The sequence below is a fragment of the Cheilinus undulatus genome, linkage group 16, assembly GCF_018320785.1.
Source record: "Cheilinus undulatus linkage group 16, ASM1832078v1, whole genome shotgun sequence".
Lineage (NCBI taxonomy): Eukaryota > Metazoa > Chordata > Actinopteri > Labriformes > Labridae > Cheilinus > Cheilinus undulatus.
Genome location: NC_054880.1, coordinates 17,531,261 through 17,545,645, shown reverse-complemented (window position 1 = coordinate 17,545,645; position 14,385 = coordinate 17,531,261). Strand labels below are relative to the sequence as shown.

Here is a 14,385-nt window from a genome sequence, read left to right as displayed (position 1 = left end):
TTTAAGCAAAATATTGTGATGGATGCTTCCTTGCTGTAGGATGGTTTGTGAAATTTCATCCTTCTTGGATATTCCAAGTGATATTATTAGAAAGTGGAAGCGTTTAGGAACAACAGCAACTCCACTACAAAGGGGAAAACCACATTAAATCACAGAGAGGGGTCAACAACTGTAGATGCACATGGTAAAAGTTGCCAAACACCACTGATTTTACAATGTAGATTTTAGCCTGTTTTAAAACCAGCTGAAAATTCCTGACAAGAGCTTTGAGGAACAGGTTTCATTAGATGCTCTTGAGGTGATTCTCAGTGACTTGGAGGTGGACACATCTTGCTATAGATTTTTGACCCAGTATATTTTATTTTATGGTGAGGTTTTCCAAATATTTTCTTGTTTCACTTGTTATTTGGCACCTTTTAATGTATTTTAGTCTTACATTAGCAAGAAAGGAAAAGGAATGAATGAATAAAAAAATCTGTCACTGGCATGTTTGTGTGACTGTCACATTTTTAATGCAGATCCAAATTATGATGTGACAAAAAATTAATTAAAGTATTAAAATAGCAGACTTAGTGCTGAGGTTAAACATAATCCCATCATTACTCATACGCTTCTTTTGGTGCATCATCATACATCTCGGGGCCAATACTGGAGCAAAGCTGAATAAGTGTGGCATCTTTGGTCTGTGCAGGGCTCTAAAAGGAATTCAAATAAACACTCAGAGATGCAGCAGTGAAGGGAGGTGGTAGCTGCTAGCATGCTGTCTTCTTCTGACATCAATTGCACCATGTCAAATTAATTTTAATGATGTCAGAATACGAGGGAAACAAAAGCTTGATCACTCCCTCTTCTGGCTTGACAACTCTGCACTGTGATGTATCCCTTTGTGTGTAATAAACATAGTGTGAGTAATGCTCAAACAACAAAAAATACAGAGCTATTGACTTAAGTCCAGGTTTTTCTCTGTAAATTGTGCTGTAGCTTCCCACTGCCTCAAGATAGCAATTTGTCAACAATGTCCCCATCTACACTTGATATTAGACCAACACATCACTGGGCTCATAGTTGGGAGCATCTCTCTGTGGGAAAATAGCAATTGCTGCTGCCCTTGTGTCAGGTAACAGATAGGGCCCTTAAACTGTCATGGCTTACTTTCTGAATTGTGATGTTTGTATGTTAAAGGCAGCTTTTGTCTGCATACAGTGCTGCAGTTAATAGTGGTACACTATTGTCAACCTGGGAAGGCATTTGTCTGATATCAAGATGTGCATTAATTTACTGCATCAGCATTTTTAAAGCTCCCCAGCCTGCTGTTACTGCAGCAGAACAGCTACACATGCAAAAATGGTTGTTAGGGTTGGTGAATGAAGTCCACATAAAAGTTAAGGCTGTTAAACTAAATAAAAACTAAGTATGTCATGGCATTTTCCTTGTGTTGTAGCATTTTATGCTCCTTATTGTAACCATGAACTGTATGCAAACATGAACATGTCTTAATCTCTCCTCTTACTTACTTGCAGTTACTCATTGCTTTGGTTATGTATGAGTAAAACCCAACCAAGCATGTATGTATATAACTGTATCTCTATTTTCTAGATCAGTATTAATTATTGATTTAGTAATAGGGAATATTAAATCCAAAATAGAGGCAGGAACCAGTGTTAGCTTTTCCATGGATATTTCTTACTGTTTTTGACAAATTCAAGCTGTTTTTGTAGTTGTGCACAGTGGAAATTGATAAAAAAAGGGGCAAAATGGGTTACAAGGGGCAAAAGGATATGGCAGTAATGAATGAAAAGGGCAAAAATGGGTGAACAGCGGTAAAAATGGGTTAGACCTTGTAAAAAGTAGCAAAAATGGGCAAAAGCAACAATAATGGGTTGGAAAGGGCACAAGGAAGTGATAAAACGGGTGGAAAGCAGCAAAAATGGTTTTAAAGTAGCAAAAATGGTCATCAAGTTTCAAAAATGGTGAAAGGTGGCGGCAAAAGCTGTAAAAAATTGAGTAAAAGTGGCATTAATGGATAAAAGGTTGCATAAATTGGTAAAAATGGCTAGAAAGAGGCAAAAAAGGCAAAAAATGAGTAAAAATGGGCAAAAGTAATGGCAACAATGGAGGTACGCTGTAAAAATTGATTAGAAGTGTCAAAAATGGGTGAAAAGGGTTATAAAGGGGTAAAAAGTGGCAACAAGAAGTGGCAAAAATGGGGCAAGAAAGTGTTGAAACAGGTTAAAAAGGTAACAATCGTTAACATTTCTTAAACATTTGAACTTCGTAATAGTTTGACACAGTTTTCAGCTCCAAAAGGAGGCCACTGTTAGCCAGAATGCTACCATTAATGCTACTGATCCAACACGCATTCATTGACAAAACTAGCATATCACAACTGGGAAGGGGTCATTGTCTGGGTTTTTCAGGGGCCCAGTAATTCTGTGGGCAGGCGTGGAGGGGACTGTGATTGATTGACATGCGTCTCTTCATGGGCATGATCAGTGCATGATAGTTTACTGGCTTAGTCTGATGATCTGATCTAGGATCAGTTTAGTGATAACAGAGTAGTAACATGAGTACATAGGGCAAAAGGCATTGAGACAAACTAATTTAGCTCAAAATACAGGACGTCCCAGCTAATATAGGCTAGTTAGCAGCCCTAACTGTGGGCCTGAACTGATTGAGCCAATAATTGGCTCAATTGACTAGTAATTCTGATTCTGACTACCAAGGGGTTGGACTTTTAATCATGTAGACTGCTAACTACATGATGAATTCATTCTTTTAAAGGTTAGGTCTGAATATTTTTGGCTTCACTTCTCTGGATCTCTAATGCTGTCCATTCTTCAGGGCTGTAACCTTGTTTTATTCGTCAGCTGTCGACATGGGAAAACTTGGTATGAATTTAATCTTAGCTGTGTACATGAAGTGTACAAAAGTGATGTCATCTCCTGTTATTTCTGCTGAACATACTATTAAACATTTATGTACTGGCTGTTAAAAGGCCAGAACAGGCAGTTCTCCTTAAGCTAACTGCTCTGCCTTCCTATAGATTCTTTGTACATGAAGGGTCTTCAACGAGGTATATGGGCCTCTGAACGTACCATAAAGCAGACGACATTAATGAGCCGTGCAGCAAAGAAGGTGAAAAGCTGAAAATGTACTGAACATTTGCTTCTTTCTCTTTGGCAGCAGTCTTCTCCACAGTGTCAGCTCTTTCGTTCTGCTGCTTGACAGTGATCCAGCCCCCTCGGCTTACCACATCTACACAGTCAACCAAGGCCTGTTTTCACTGATATTCCTTACATTTATTCTCCAGGTTTTTTTTTTTGTTAGTTTTCTTTTTTTTTTGGTGTTATTTCTCTGTTCTGACATCAGACCTGTTTTATGCCTCTGTCACCTCAGCACATGCCAGTGCTTGCAGTAAGAATTATCTGTACAATAAGCAAGCTTTGTCCTGAAAATGCCACAGTATGTGTGAGAGCCCTTCATCCCTCCGTTTTTTTTTCTTAACCGAGGGCTGACCTGAGAGTTGTTGGCATCAGCACAAAGGCTCACGCTGTGAATGGAGGCTTTATCTTCTCTATCCTATCAAGGCAAAGTCTCTGCAGCTCGCCTATTCAGCCCGCCTTCAGAAAATCTGGAAATAAAATAACTCATTCTTTCCTTGGTTTAAGTGTTTATTGGTCTGTCAACGCCTTTAACATTTTGGAAAAATATGTTCTAGGAATGAAAATGGATGTTCCTCCTCTCTCTGTGTTTCTTGTTTTATTCAGTCATCCTTCTCCTTTTCTTCTGTTGCTGCAGGTTCAACTATAGATCTACACACCATCTCACCACGAATGGCTTCTACGAGTTCCTCAACTGGTTTGATGAAAGAGCGTGGTACCCACTGGGCAGGATTGTTGGTGGAACAGTACGTTTCTGCTCACATTAATGCTTTCACACTCCATGTTTTGGTTTTCATGAACTCTTAGAGGTCATAGCAGGAAACACATAAACTGTCAAAGGACATTCTTGTTAAGCATATGGAAATAAATGACTGAAATTAGATGTGATTAGGGATGGGTACCTTTCGCATATGAACCACTATGGTACCGATTCCCGGTACCAGTACACAGCAGTACCCATGTTCGGTACTTTTGTGTGTGAATGATATGCAGTAATAAATGTTATATAACCTAAACACTTCTGAATTTTAGATATCTATTTCTCAATATCAAGACATTATCAAATATCAAATATATCAAAACATCAAACACCGTTTGTAATGTAACATCACAAGTGTTTTTACAAATTACTCCAACATGGAAAACCTAAACTACTATAACTACCCAGTGGTTTTCTTTATGTTGCGCCCAGCCCCACGCCCTCATATTCCTCGAATTTCCTTTGATTGATTCCTTCTGTGATGAAAATAAGCAGTGAGGATGAGCCTGTGACTCTCTAACTCCTTTAAAATCACTCTGAATCCATCCAATCATGCTAATCAGGTAGTGTTGAAGGTGAGATTTCAAGTAATACCTTAGAAAGTGAAAACAGAGCCAGAGGGCAAGACCCACCTGCACTGGAGCCAAATTATGGCACGTTTGATCAATTTTATCAGTTATGGGCAAGATAAAATGCAGATACAGATAATCAGCAAAATGCCAAATATTGGCTTCAGTAATCCGCCAGGCCGATAATCAGTCAAACCCTGATACTGACATAGGAGTAATACAAAATCAGCCATAATAATAGGATTATTGACATTGTCTAATACAGTCTATATATAGTCATAGTATATATAAAGATATTAATTCCACTTTTACTGAGTTTTGAACTCATTGTGGGTAGTGGTGATGTATTGTAGTGCAGGATACTAAAGAATATTTTACTTTTCTCATTAATGTAAATAGAATGGGCAAAATATTAGGAATATCTTTCATTATATTGCACTCCACTACCAACCACTTTGGCTTCAAAATATACAGTAGAATTATCACCTTATGACTGTGTCAACAAGCTGAAGATGTAGAGACTTATAAAAGTGTTCATCAGATTACATAGATGCTCATAATGTTAGGACTGACAATTGTAAATCTTTTATTACAGTTTCAACGTCTATTCCTGTAAAATATGTCATTGACATAGAATATGCACCCTTCTGTGGAATAAATCTGTCTGAACTTTATAAAATGTATTTTTAAATAAGGTCAAACATTAAAATCTTTGTGGCCAGTTAAAAGGCAAACTCACTGTAAGATAGATCTAACAGTAGCAGCTGGAGGCCTGCCTGTGTGGACAGCCCAACTGTGTTATTTACAGCAGCACAGCAGTGCTTAGCAGTGCAGTTTGTCCCCAACTTTATGCAAAGGTACTGTAAAAGTAGCTTTTTTATTCTCATAGAGTGAGTGGAGGAGATTTGTTTATTGAGTTTTGTGGTTTTCTTTCTTGGGGGAAAAAGCAAAAGAATACAGATCTGTCTGTAATTAGATTTTCAACATTTTTGATACTTAGTTTTGTATCAAGTTTTGTTCTCATTGTAGTCTCTTTCATTTTCATTCATGAAACTTTAAAAGGAACATCAGATCTTCAATTTTATTCTACACAAAAGCTGCTTTATAAAAAGACTTGTGTAATTTAGAAAGTGTTTAGGAGTTTGCCTTGAATCTGTGCCTAAAAGGAGGATTTTCTTGCTAGGGTAATCATGCTAAATGTTGCTTAGTGCTGAGGTCATGGTGGTTTAATCCTTTTAACACAAATTATGGTCTAGACCTGTCCTCTTTTTAAATTGTCTTCAGATAAGATTGTTATGAATTGGTGCGACACAAATAAAGATTGACTGATAAACTAGCAGTACTGTTGTTAAGGAGCGATCCCATCTGCTCAGGCGCAACTCAAAGACACTTCACTTTATAACAGGACTGCTACAATAAACATCCTGCCAAAAAACAACCACTGACTTACTGGACTTTGGTAATGAGTTGGTAGCAAAAATTTGCCAACTCGTTTGTGAAATTTTCAGCAGTGTGAAGGAGTTAGTCTGCAATTTATGCTAATTAAACATGAAATTACCCAATATCGGGTGCCAAAGGCTGTGGTATTAGTGTCATTTGATAGTCAGCAGTACCACATCTACATTTCAAATTCTGGTATCATGAAAATGCCAGTTTGTAAGGCAGCCTCTCCAAAATTTGTAATGCTGGAGCCATTTCTACAAAAACAGATAAAGTTTGCATGAGATACATCATTTTAATTACGGGGATAAATGGACTGTGCCAAGGTTTTTCTGTGTAACCTAAATCAGTGGTTCTTAATCTTTTTCCTGTGAGACCCTCCTACTTGTATTGTAGAGGAGCTGAGGACCCCCAGGACCCACACAAACAAAAGGAGATATGTAGATGTCAGAAATTAACATCAAATTTGAATGTTTTCACTGTTCAAATCTATATAAAATAGCCCCACACAAAGATTTTCTTTGCAAGAAATCTTTGCATGAACAGTTAAAAAGTGGCAAAAATTGGTGAAAAGTGTAAACTGCATTACTGAGGCAAAAAGGTGGCAAAGTGTGGCTTAAGTAGTGAAAAGCGGTTAATAGCTTAGTAGCATTTAGCTGAGGCATTCATGGTTTCCAGTTTGGTCATCTTAAAATTATATCTCGCACTTCTTGCTGATGATAATGGTATTGGCTTGTTCAGACTGTGACCTCCTGTGTGAACTGGCTTGCTTTGCATTCGACTATAAAGCAGAGGGGATGAGAGTCAGCAACTCCTAAGTCTGAGGCCATGCTACTCTGCTAGATTGCCTGCCTCTGTTTGACCCAGGTTAAAGAAAACAAGTAAGTTGGGAACGTGTTCAAATTGGTGCTGCACTGCCAGTCATGTGCCTGTTGTTCTTTACTACGGAGGGAGCTAAGCCTGAGGGCAAATCTGTGGATTTAGAGGTTGATCTTTCACCTGTGGTCATGAGCTTTGGGTAGTTACTGAGGGAATAAGAACACACATTCAGGCTGCTTTAATGAGCTTTTCTGTGTCGGGTCTCTGGTCTCACCCTTTGGGATTGGGTGAGGAACTCAGATGTATTAAAAAACCCTACCCTTAAACTGCTCTTCTGTGTTAATGAAAACATTTGAGACCATCTGGAAATCTGGTCAGGAAGCCTCCTTTTACCCCTGCTCACAGGATTTGTCGAGGCTTGTCCAACTGGGAAAAGAGCCCAGAACATGCTGGAGAGACTTCCTGTCCCACCTGACCCAAGAACACTTTGGGATCCCTGAGGAGGTGCATCCTGGGGGAAAAGGGCTGTCTGGGCTACTTCACTTTGTGTGCTTTTTCTGTGACCCTGACTTAGTTAAAAGGCAACAAAAAGGATGAATAGAGGGTGCATTTTTTATCAGTACAAGGCAGGAATTTTTAGAGCATTTGAAGAATCTGTACTGTCAGTCCCTTTGATATTAATTATCTAAAGCAATACCCAGACAAGTTGCAGTCAGCCTATTATTGAAAAAGTCAGGCATCAAATGATTATTTAATGGGGAAAGGGTCAGATATCTATTCTTGTTGTTGATATTCATGAACATATTAGAATTATTCATATTTATTTAAATGGAGTCTGTGTTTATGTTTTCTGTGCAGGGCATATGGGAGGTAGATCTAGTGTCTGTAGTCAGATATTCTCACTGCTGACTGTGTTGTTAGGCGGATAAAGGTGTGGTTGCGAAGGGTTATCTAGGGTTAAGCGAACCAGTGCAGGGATACAAAACATCACCGTAAGCCTCCATCGAGCAGCTTGGATTGAAACCACAATCCAGTATCAACAGTGAGCTGTTAACTTGACAGATTCCTCTTGTAGACCAGCTCTCCCTGTTCACCATCGGCAGCTGCTGTTGTGAAACATTGACCCTCTTCAGAGAAAAATCCAACGTGCCCATTCCACTCAATTTATCTCTCATTTCCCCTGCCTCTCTTCCTCTGTGCATCCCTTCTCACAAGCTCATCCCCTCTGCCCTGCATCCTGAGAAGAAAATATCTCTGTCCCCTTTAATAACCCCACCTGGCTGGGTGTTTTTTCTTTTGACTGAGCTTTATGGACCAACTCACTAAGCTGTAATTGTACCATCTAATGACACATCAGAACTACACACTTCATGTTCTCAGTGCTGGGTAGATAAGGAAAGTCTTTGAGGGTGTTTCTATCATTGGGGTCAGCTGAGAGGTGAGGCTGGTGCTAGGTTAACTTTGGTTCATGTTTCATGTCATAAACACCACTGTGAAGATTTATGAAGACGTGACAGGAAAAGTTGGGCAGTAATATGGTATCCTGGGGTATTTAAAATATTGCCACAGTATCACTTTAACTACTGCCATGAAAAACTCTATGTCATGTTTGTTCAGCCTTTAGATTGTGTTTTTTTCCAGCAGCAGCACCACTGTTTAGGGATGACAGAACTTTAAATATAGGCCTCATTTTGTCAAAGAACCTGCATTTAGATGACTGATTTTATAGCAGGTTTAATGAAATTCAGTACTTAAGCTTTGGTAGGGCACTCATTGAAATACTTTGAAATTCATAAACAGGCAAGAAACCATATGTGGTCTCTTTGTTGACCTTGATTTTCACCTTTATAATGGAAAAAAAGTAAAAGTGACATAAGTACAAAATTGTCTGGATGTTACCAATAATATTCCAGGGCTTAGGAAGTAGATTGACGTGACCATATGGTTCTTTGCCCCATAAAGGGTTAAAATTTAACCGTCTGCTACATAAAGCTGTAATGTATGTGTAATAGGAGTGTAAATCTTTAGGAATGTCACAAATCGATTCTGATTCTAGGGGACACAATTTGATTCAGAATCAATTTTTGATTCAAACTGATTCCGAATACTCAACACATTCCCTTTTTGTTACAAAGAAGGGATCATTTCAGGATCTACTCAAGTCTGCTATTCACAAAGAAGCTGTAAATTATTTGACAATTAAAAACAATGATAATAATAAAAAAGATTTAATCCCAAATTGCAAAACTGTTCAATATGAATAGAATTAGCCAGATAACTTAATATTTTTCTGAAACTGCAGAAAAAACATAAACATCTGTGATCATAAATCTCCATCCTTCATCACTAATGGATCTGTTGGAGCACAGGTCTTGAAAATAAAACAGATGATAGCTAGTGTTATTGTCCATTCAGCATTGGCTGTTAGATTCCTAAGTTATAGTCGGCAGTTGTTGGCTGTTGTGATGCTTCTTTAAACCTTGATAGTAGCTTCTAATGAGATGAATTGGCAAGAGTCCACGTCTATCATCAGGCAAATCCATCTTGCAAAGCTCCAACTTGAAATGATAGTGCTAGGTCTGAAAATGGATCTGACTAATCCAGGTGGTAGCTACGGGTGTAGTTTAGTTGTATTGGAAGCTGATAGCTATGGCTGCTGGTGTAGCGTTTAGCAGATGTAGCTATAGAGTAGTGACAGTTTAATCAGAACTGTGCCACATTCCTTTATTAAATGAAGAGCAAAGAGCCACACTGTGAGCTTTACTATGTGGAGAAGGTGTTTTTGCACTTCTCCATGCCAGCCTCATCATGACTTTTATCCACCAGTAAGTTCCACAGTTCATATGCTACAACGGCACATGTTTTTTGACCTTATGTTTCTACCAGAGCTACGCATGTGTACTACCTCATTTTGTCTCATCGCTCTGATTGGTTTGTAATGTATGTTACAGAGAGAACGTTCGTCCAATCACCTGCTAAGTATTTTTTGAAAAATCATGCCCTTCCCAAATGCTTGAATGGAAGCTTCCCCAGATGAATGCGCAGTATATCCCTTTCAATGGATATATGAAACAGTCTATCTTGCATGTTTTCCCCCTTTCCCACTGGCCGAAAAACCCGTTTAAACCTGCTAACAATCGGGCCCTGTCGACAGTGGGAAAGGCTCTAATCGACATTCAGACCCGCGTCGACTGCCCTACAATGGACACAGGTTTTCATCAGCTCGCCTCCGATCAGCTGCAGTGGGAACGTCACACCCAACAATGCCCACATCATAATGAACATATTTGCTGAGATTTTTTTTCCCAAGGACAGATTTAGCTCATTCAGCCTGTTAGAATCTCATGGAATAGCTCATAAAGCGCTGTGCGTCCTATCTGTGTGCAGCTGGAAAGAGAGATCCTTTTCAAACGATATAATCTATTAACCTTTCATTTATTTATTTATTGTATAATTTGCCCCTTGGAAATGACCACACTGATCCTATTTTTTTTTGTTATTACACAGAAACTTCAGCCCGTCAGCTGCATTTCAGCCCGATGCGATGCTGCTGGAGGAGACAGAATAGGCAGAGGTTTCACAGTACGGCCGCACAGTTTAATGGCACATATAAACACAAAAATGCTTTTCTGGCTCACTCTTGTCATATTGAAAATATCTGCTGAAAGCTATTTTTTTTGTGAACAAGTCAGGCTTCTACAGCCTTGGATTTCTCATGGTTTATCACATGAAGCGCAGTGCTTCCTGCGCAGCTCGAGAATGAGAGACTTTTCTAAGAGGTTGTTTCTGTTTCCCTTTTTCATATGTCTGCTCCTTGGAAATGACTATATATTCTTTTTTTTAGTTTTCACCCTTAAATCTCAGTCTGAAAACTCTGCCATCTCCTCCATCAGCTGGTAAGCCGGATGACAGCTGATGGAGGAGACTGGAGTTTGGCAGCCTGAAGTTTCTGTTTTAAATCATTAAAAAGATCGATGTTTGGCTAATATTTCCAAGCAGCAGATAGATGTGAAAAACTGAAACAGAAACATTGTGTAGAAAAGGTTCTCGTTTACTTTATTTGGCTGCGCTCATAAGTAGGAAATGCTGCGCTTTACTGGATAATCCGTGTGAAATTCAAGGCTGTAGGAGCTGAATATGTCAGTAAAACATTCATTATTCTCAAAGGATAGCTTTGTTATAGAAAGAATGAGTTAGAAAAGCATTTTAGTGTCTATATGTCCTGTGAAATTTCGTTGCCGTGTTGCAATGGGCGTATATAGCCTATCAAAACAAGATTTATATTTCCCTTTTCACATTTCACTGCTTGCTGGGTTCTTAAACCCACTCTTTACGACTTAACAGGCTGAACTGCTGGCGACTCCATCAGAAGGCTTTATTCGAGCTGTGACGCTCAGTTCAGACTGCTGCGACTCATTCTAGAACTGTCTTGCGTTGCGAATTTTTGGACTGAACTGGGCTTTAACTGTGTTTCGGTGCGCTGATGATGATGTTTCCAATGTGATGACATCAGCTTGACACACCAAAGGAAAAAACAGCCACACAGCTCGTCTGCTGGCAATCAGACCCAGGTCTGCTGGCGATGGGAAAGGGGTCACTTGCCGGTTGTTAGCGGGTTTACCTGCGTTTTAAAAACCCGCTTTTACACGCCAATTTTAGTGGGACAGCGGTATAAGGTTAGGCTCATGATTTGACCTCATGTTTTGACTCTGAATTGCCTCACTTTCATTTAGCAGACTAAGGCCAGCCACACACTAGGCGATTGTTTGATGTGAAACAACTTTAAAAACATGAGAGACCACAGCCTTAAGGACAGTTTTCAAAGATTTTTCATCTTTAATACTCTGAACGCTCAAACTAGGCGTCTCAGCCAGACTGTCAGATCACTGGAGACCCCGCAGACCTGCCTACGACCTTGTGTGATCACGTGGCTTCAGAAATTAAAATAAAAAAAAAACACGGATGTCTGTCGATAACATCTTGCCATCTCTCCACAACAGGCTGCCCTGGAATGAGTTACATGTGCAGCAAAAATCATAAAACATGAGAGACTCAGGATGAAATCATGGCTGAAATTAGGGTACAGTTGTGTTTATGGTTGTGAGCGGTGAAAGTACGTATGATCTGGCTGTGACGCTACCCTGTCTGCTCCCTCTCATTGGTTGTTGTGGGTACTCCGCCAGAGGCACTACGACCTAGAATCGTAAATATCAAACGTGTTTGATGTCGTCGTAGGAGGCAAATCTTGCCTCAAATCGGGCTTAAAATCCTGTAGTGTGAGGCCGACCTTAGCACCTGAAATAGTTGGGGTCATGCTAAGTGTCTTGCCTTAAGACACATTTGTTTACCATGAACATTGTTTTTTTCACAATTCAATCAAATTTATTCTAATCGGAGATTTACTTCTCTGTTCACAAGGAGGCTTAAAGATCATACAATTGATCTGAATAAAACTGTTCTGACATGTGCAGTAAGACAAAACTCACTCTAAACAGGGATGGACTATCAGATCTGAACAAGAATCAGCATAAAGCAGAACTGCTCGGAGTGAAATTTCTTTCTGAATGAGCTGGATCGGTGAATTTTATTCCAAATTAAGTGTTTATCTGAAGCATTTTATTCAGATCAGGGATTTATTCTGATTACAAGTGGTCCATGTAATCATAGCTACTGACATGTGGGCTGCAGGAGCTTGTAATCGAACCCACAACCTTCTGGTTCAGAAAGGACTGTCTCCCTTACTGAGCCACATCTGTTAGAGGCTGAAACAAGTTGTTGATACAAAGCATTTGCATTGATGCTATTTAGTAATCTAATTATGGCCCGCCCTTGACCAGTTGCCACTGGCATAATGTTATGTAAACTCAGCCTGATTGGATGGCACTTCTGCATGAATGTGACAGCAAAGCATATTACAGCAAAGTATATTTGTTTTACATTGTTATCAGTCGCTGCTGTCACTAAAGCACCAAGCAGATGGTGGAGGGCAGAGCTGCAGCCCTGCCACTTGCAGATGTTTGAAAAATAGTATTCACCAGTGCACAAGTGACTGCAGGAATTGGAATCCAAACTCCATCCCTCAGCAGTCCTCTGTCATACACAGTTACCATCTGCCACTGGTAATTGCATTTGACAGGCCTGGCCTGTAATAATGGATGTGCTGGTTATCCTATAGTACATGAATACTTCTTTATAGGCCTTGTAGTCATCGAGGAAGCTAAAACTCTCCTTATTAGACTGGTAATCAGAAGTGGAAGGCGCACAATTTAATGTGAATTTCCATGACATTTACAAGATCCCTTGGCTGCAAGATGCATTGTCTTCTGCATACAAATAAGCGCAGCTCCCATCTGTCCCCTGTACACTTGTACTGACATTTCATCAATGTATGAGTAAAGAAAAAAAACAACAAATAACCACAGTTATTCACACACGCTCTCTTTGAAAAAGATAAGAGTGTTGTGCTGATCTTTTCTCGGCTCAAATCGACTCTCACATAAAAGTGATTTCATTTTCATTTACAACATCACTTCAAATATTTTGGTTCACTCAGCAGACTCTCCTCAAGTTCGACCAGTCTGCAAATAGAGGACAAAAGAGAGTTTCTGCTGTATTGGAGCTCCACTTTAGCATTAAGTATGAAGACAAAAGGGGCTGTGATGAGGATTGTCTAATTTAAAGATGCCTTTCTCTTGATCATTTCCCTTTATGAATACCAACTCTGTTCCTGTGAACAGCCATTTCCTGCAAGGTGTTCTTTCATTATTTCACATTGTGAATGAGCTTTGTGGTTCACTCAGGTGAAACTAAAAATTTTTCTCAGGTCTTAAACATCTTTTATTACACAGGAAATAACTGACGAAATCATACTATCCCATGAAAGCAAGTAATCTCTTTCTAAATGCCTTAAATCAAATACAGATTGAAAAGTAAAACTAGCTATAAGGCCTGACCTCTAGGATGCCCTTTCTCTAAGTTTCACTGTGAGCTGTTGCACAGGCGAAGAGTGGAGTGATTTCAGTGGGTATAATTTCATGGAGTGATTGCCTGGTAAGGATGTGTAGCATTTACAGAGCTGTTATGGTTGTGTCATTGTCCTTGCAGCATATTTTCAGCTGTGTTTGTGCATGATTGATAGCATCACTCCAACTCAGAAAGGCACTCCACAATTGTATTTGTTTTTACATTTAACAAAAGGTCAATGGACAATGCTCTGCATTTTGGAAACACAGATTATGAAGTGGCCTGCAACTACGAAGGTTTGTTATTTGTGGACTAAATGATTTGACATCATAATACCTTGTACTGACAGGCAGGTAGAGTTTTCAAAATGTTCCGCTATATTTTCAAAAGCGACACTATTATTCTTATCAATGTAGTTTATGTTGGTGTTGATTTAAAACAAAAAGATGCCAGGTCTGAAGCTCAAAAAGAAGAGTGTTTATAGTCAGAACCTTTAGTGGTATTAAGACGCTAGAGTTTCTCAGTACTAGGGGAGCTCTGCTGCATGGACTCCAGCATCTTGGATTTTGCATTGTGCATGTTTCTACAGTACCATTACCATCTGAAGAGAGCATCACAATCTAGAATCTGACCATTATGTTGATAATATTCCTCAATTTTGCACACTGCATCT

At 39.4% G+C, this 14,385-nt stretch overlaps 1 protein-coding gene across 2 annotated transcripts in view; it reads left to right on the top strand.

Moving 5' to 3' along the window:
• LOC121523719 (dolichyl-diphosphooligosaccharide--protein glycosyltransferase subunit STT3B) overlaps window positions 1–14,385 on the top strand; it is a 157,985-nt gene that overhangs the window by 55,338 nt on the left and 88,262 nt on the right. For both annotated transcript variants that reach the window (XM_041808718.1, XM_041808719.1), the window contains exon 2: window positions 3,799–3,907. In XM_041808718.1, coding sequence (XP_041664652.1) covers window positions 3,799–3,907 — 109 coding nt within the window. The remainder of the gene's footprint in view (window positions 1–3,798; window positions 3,908–14,385) is intronic.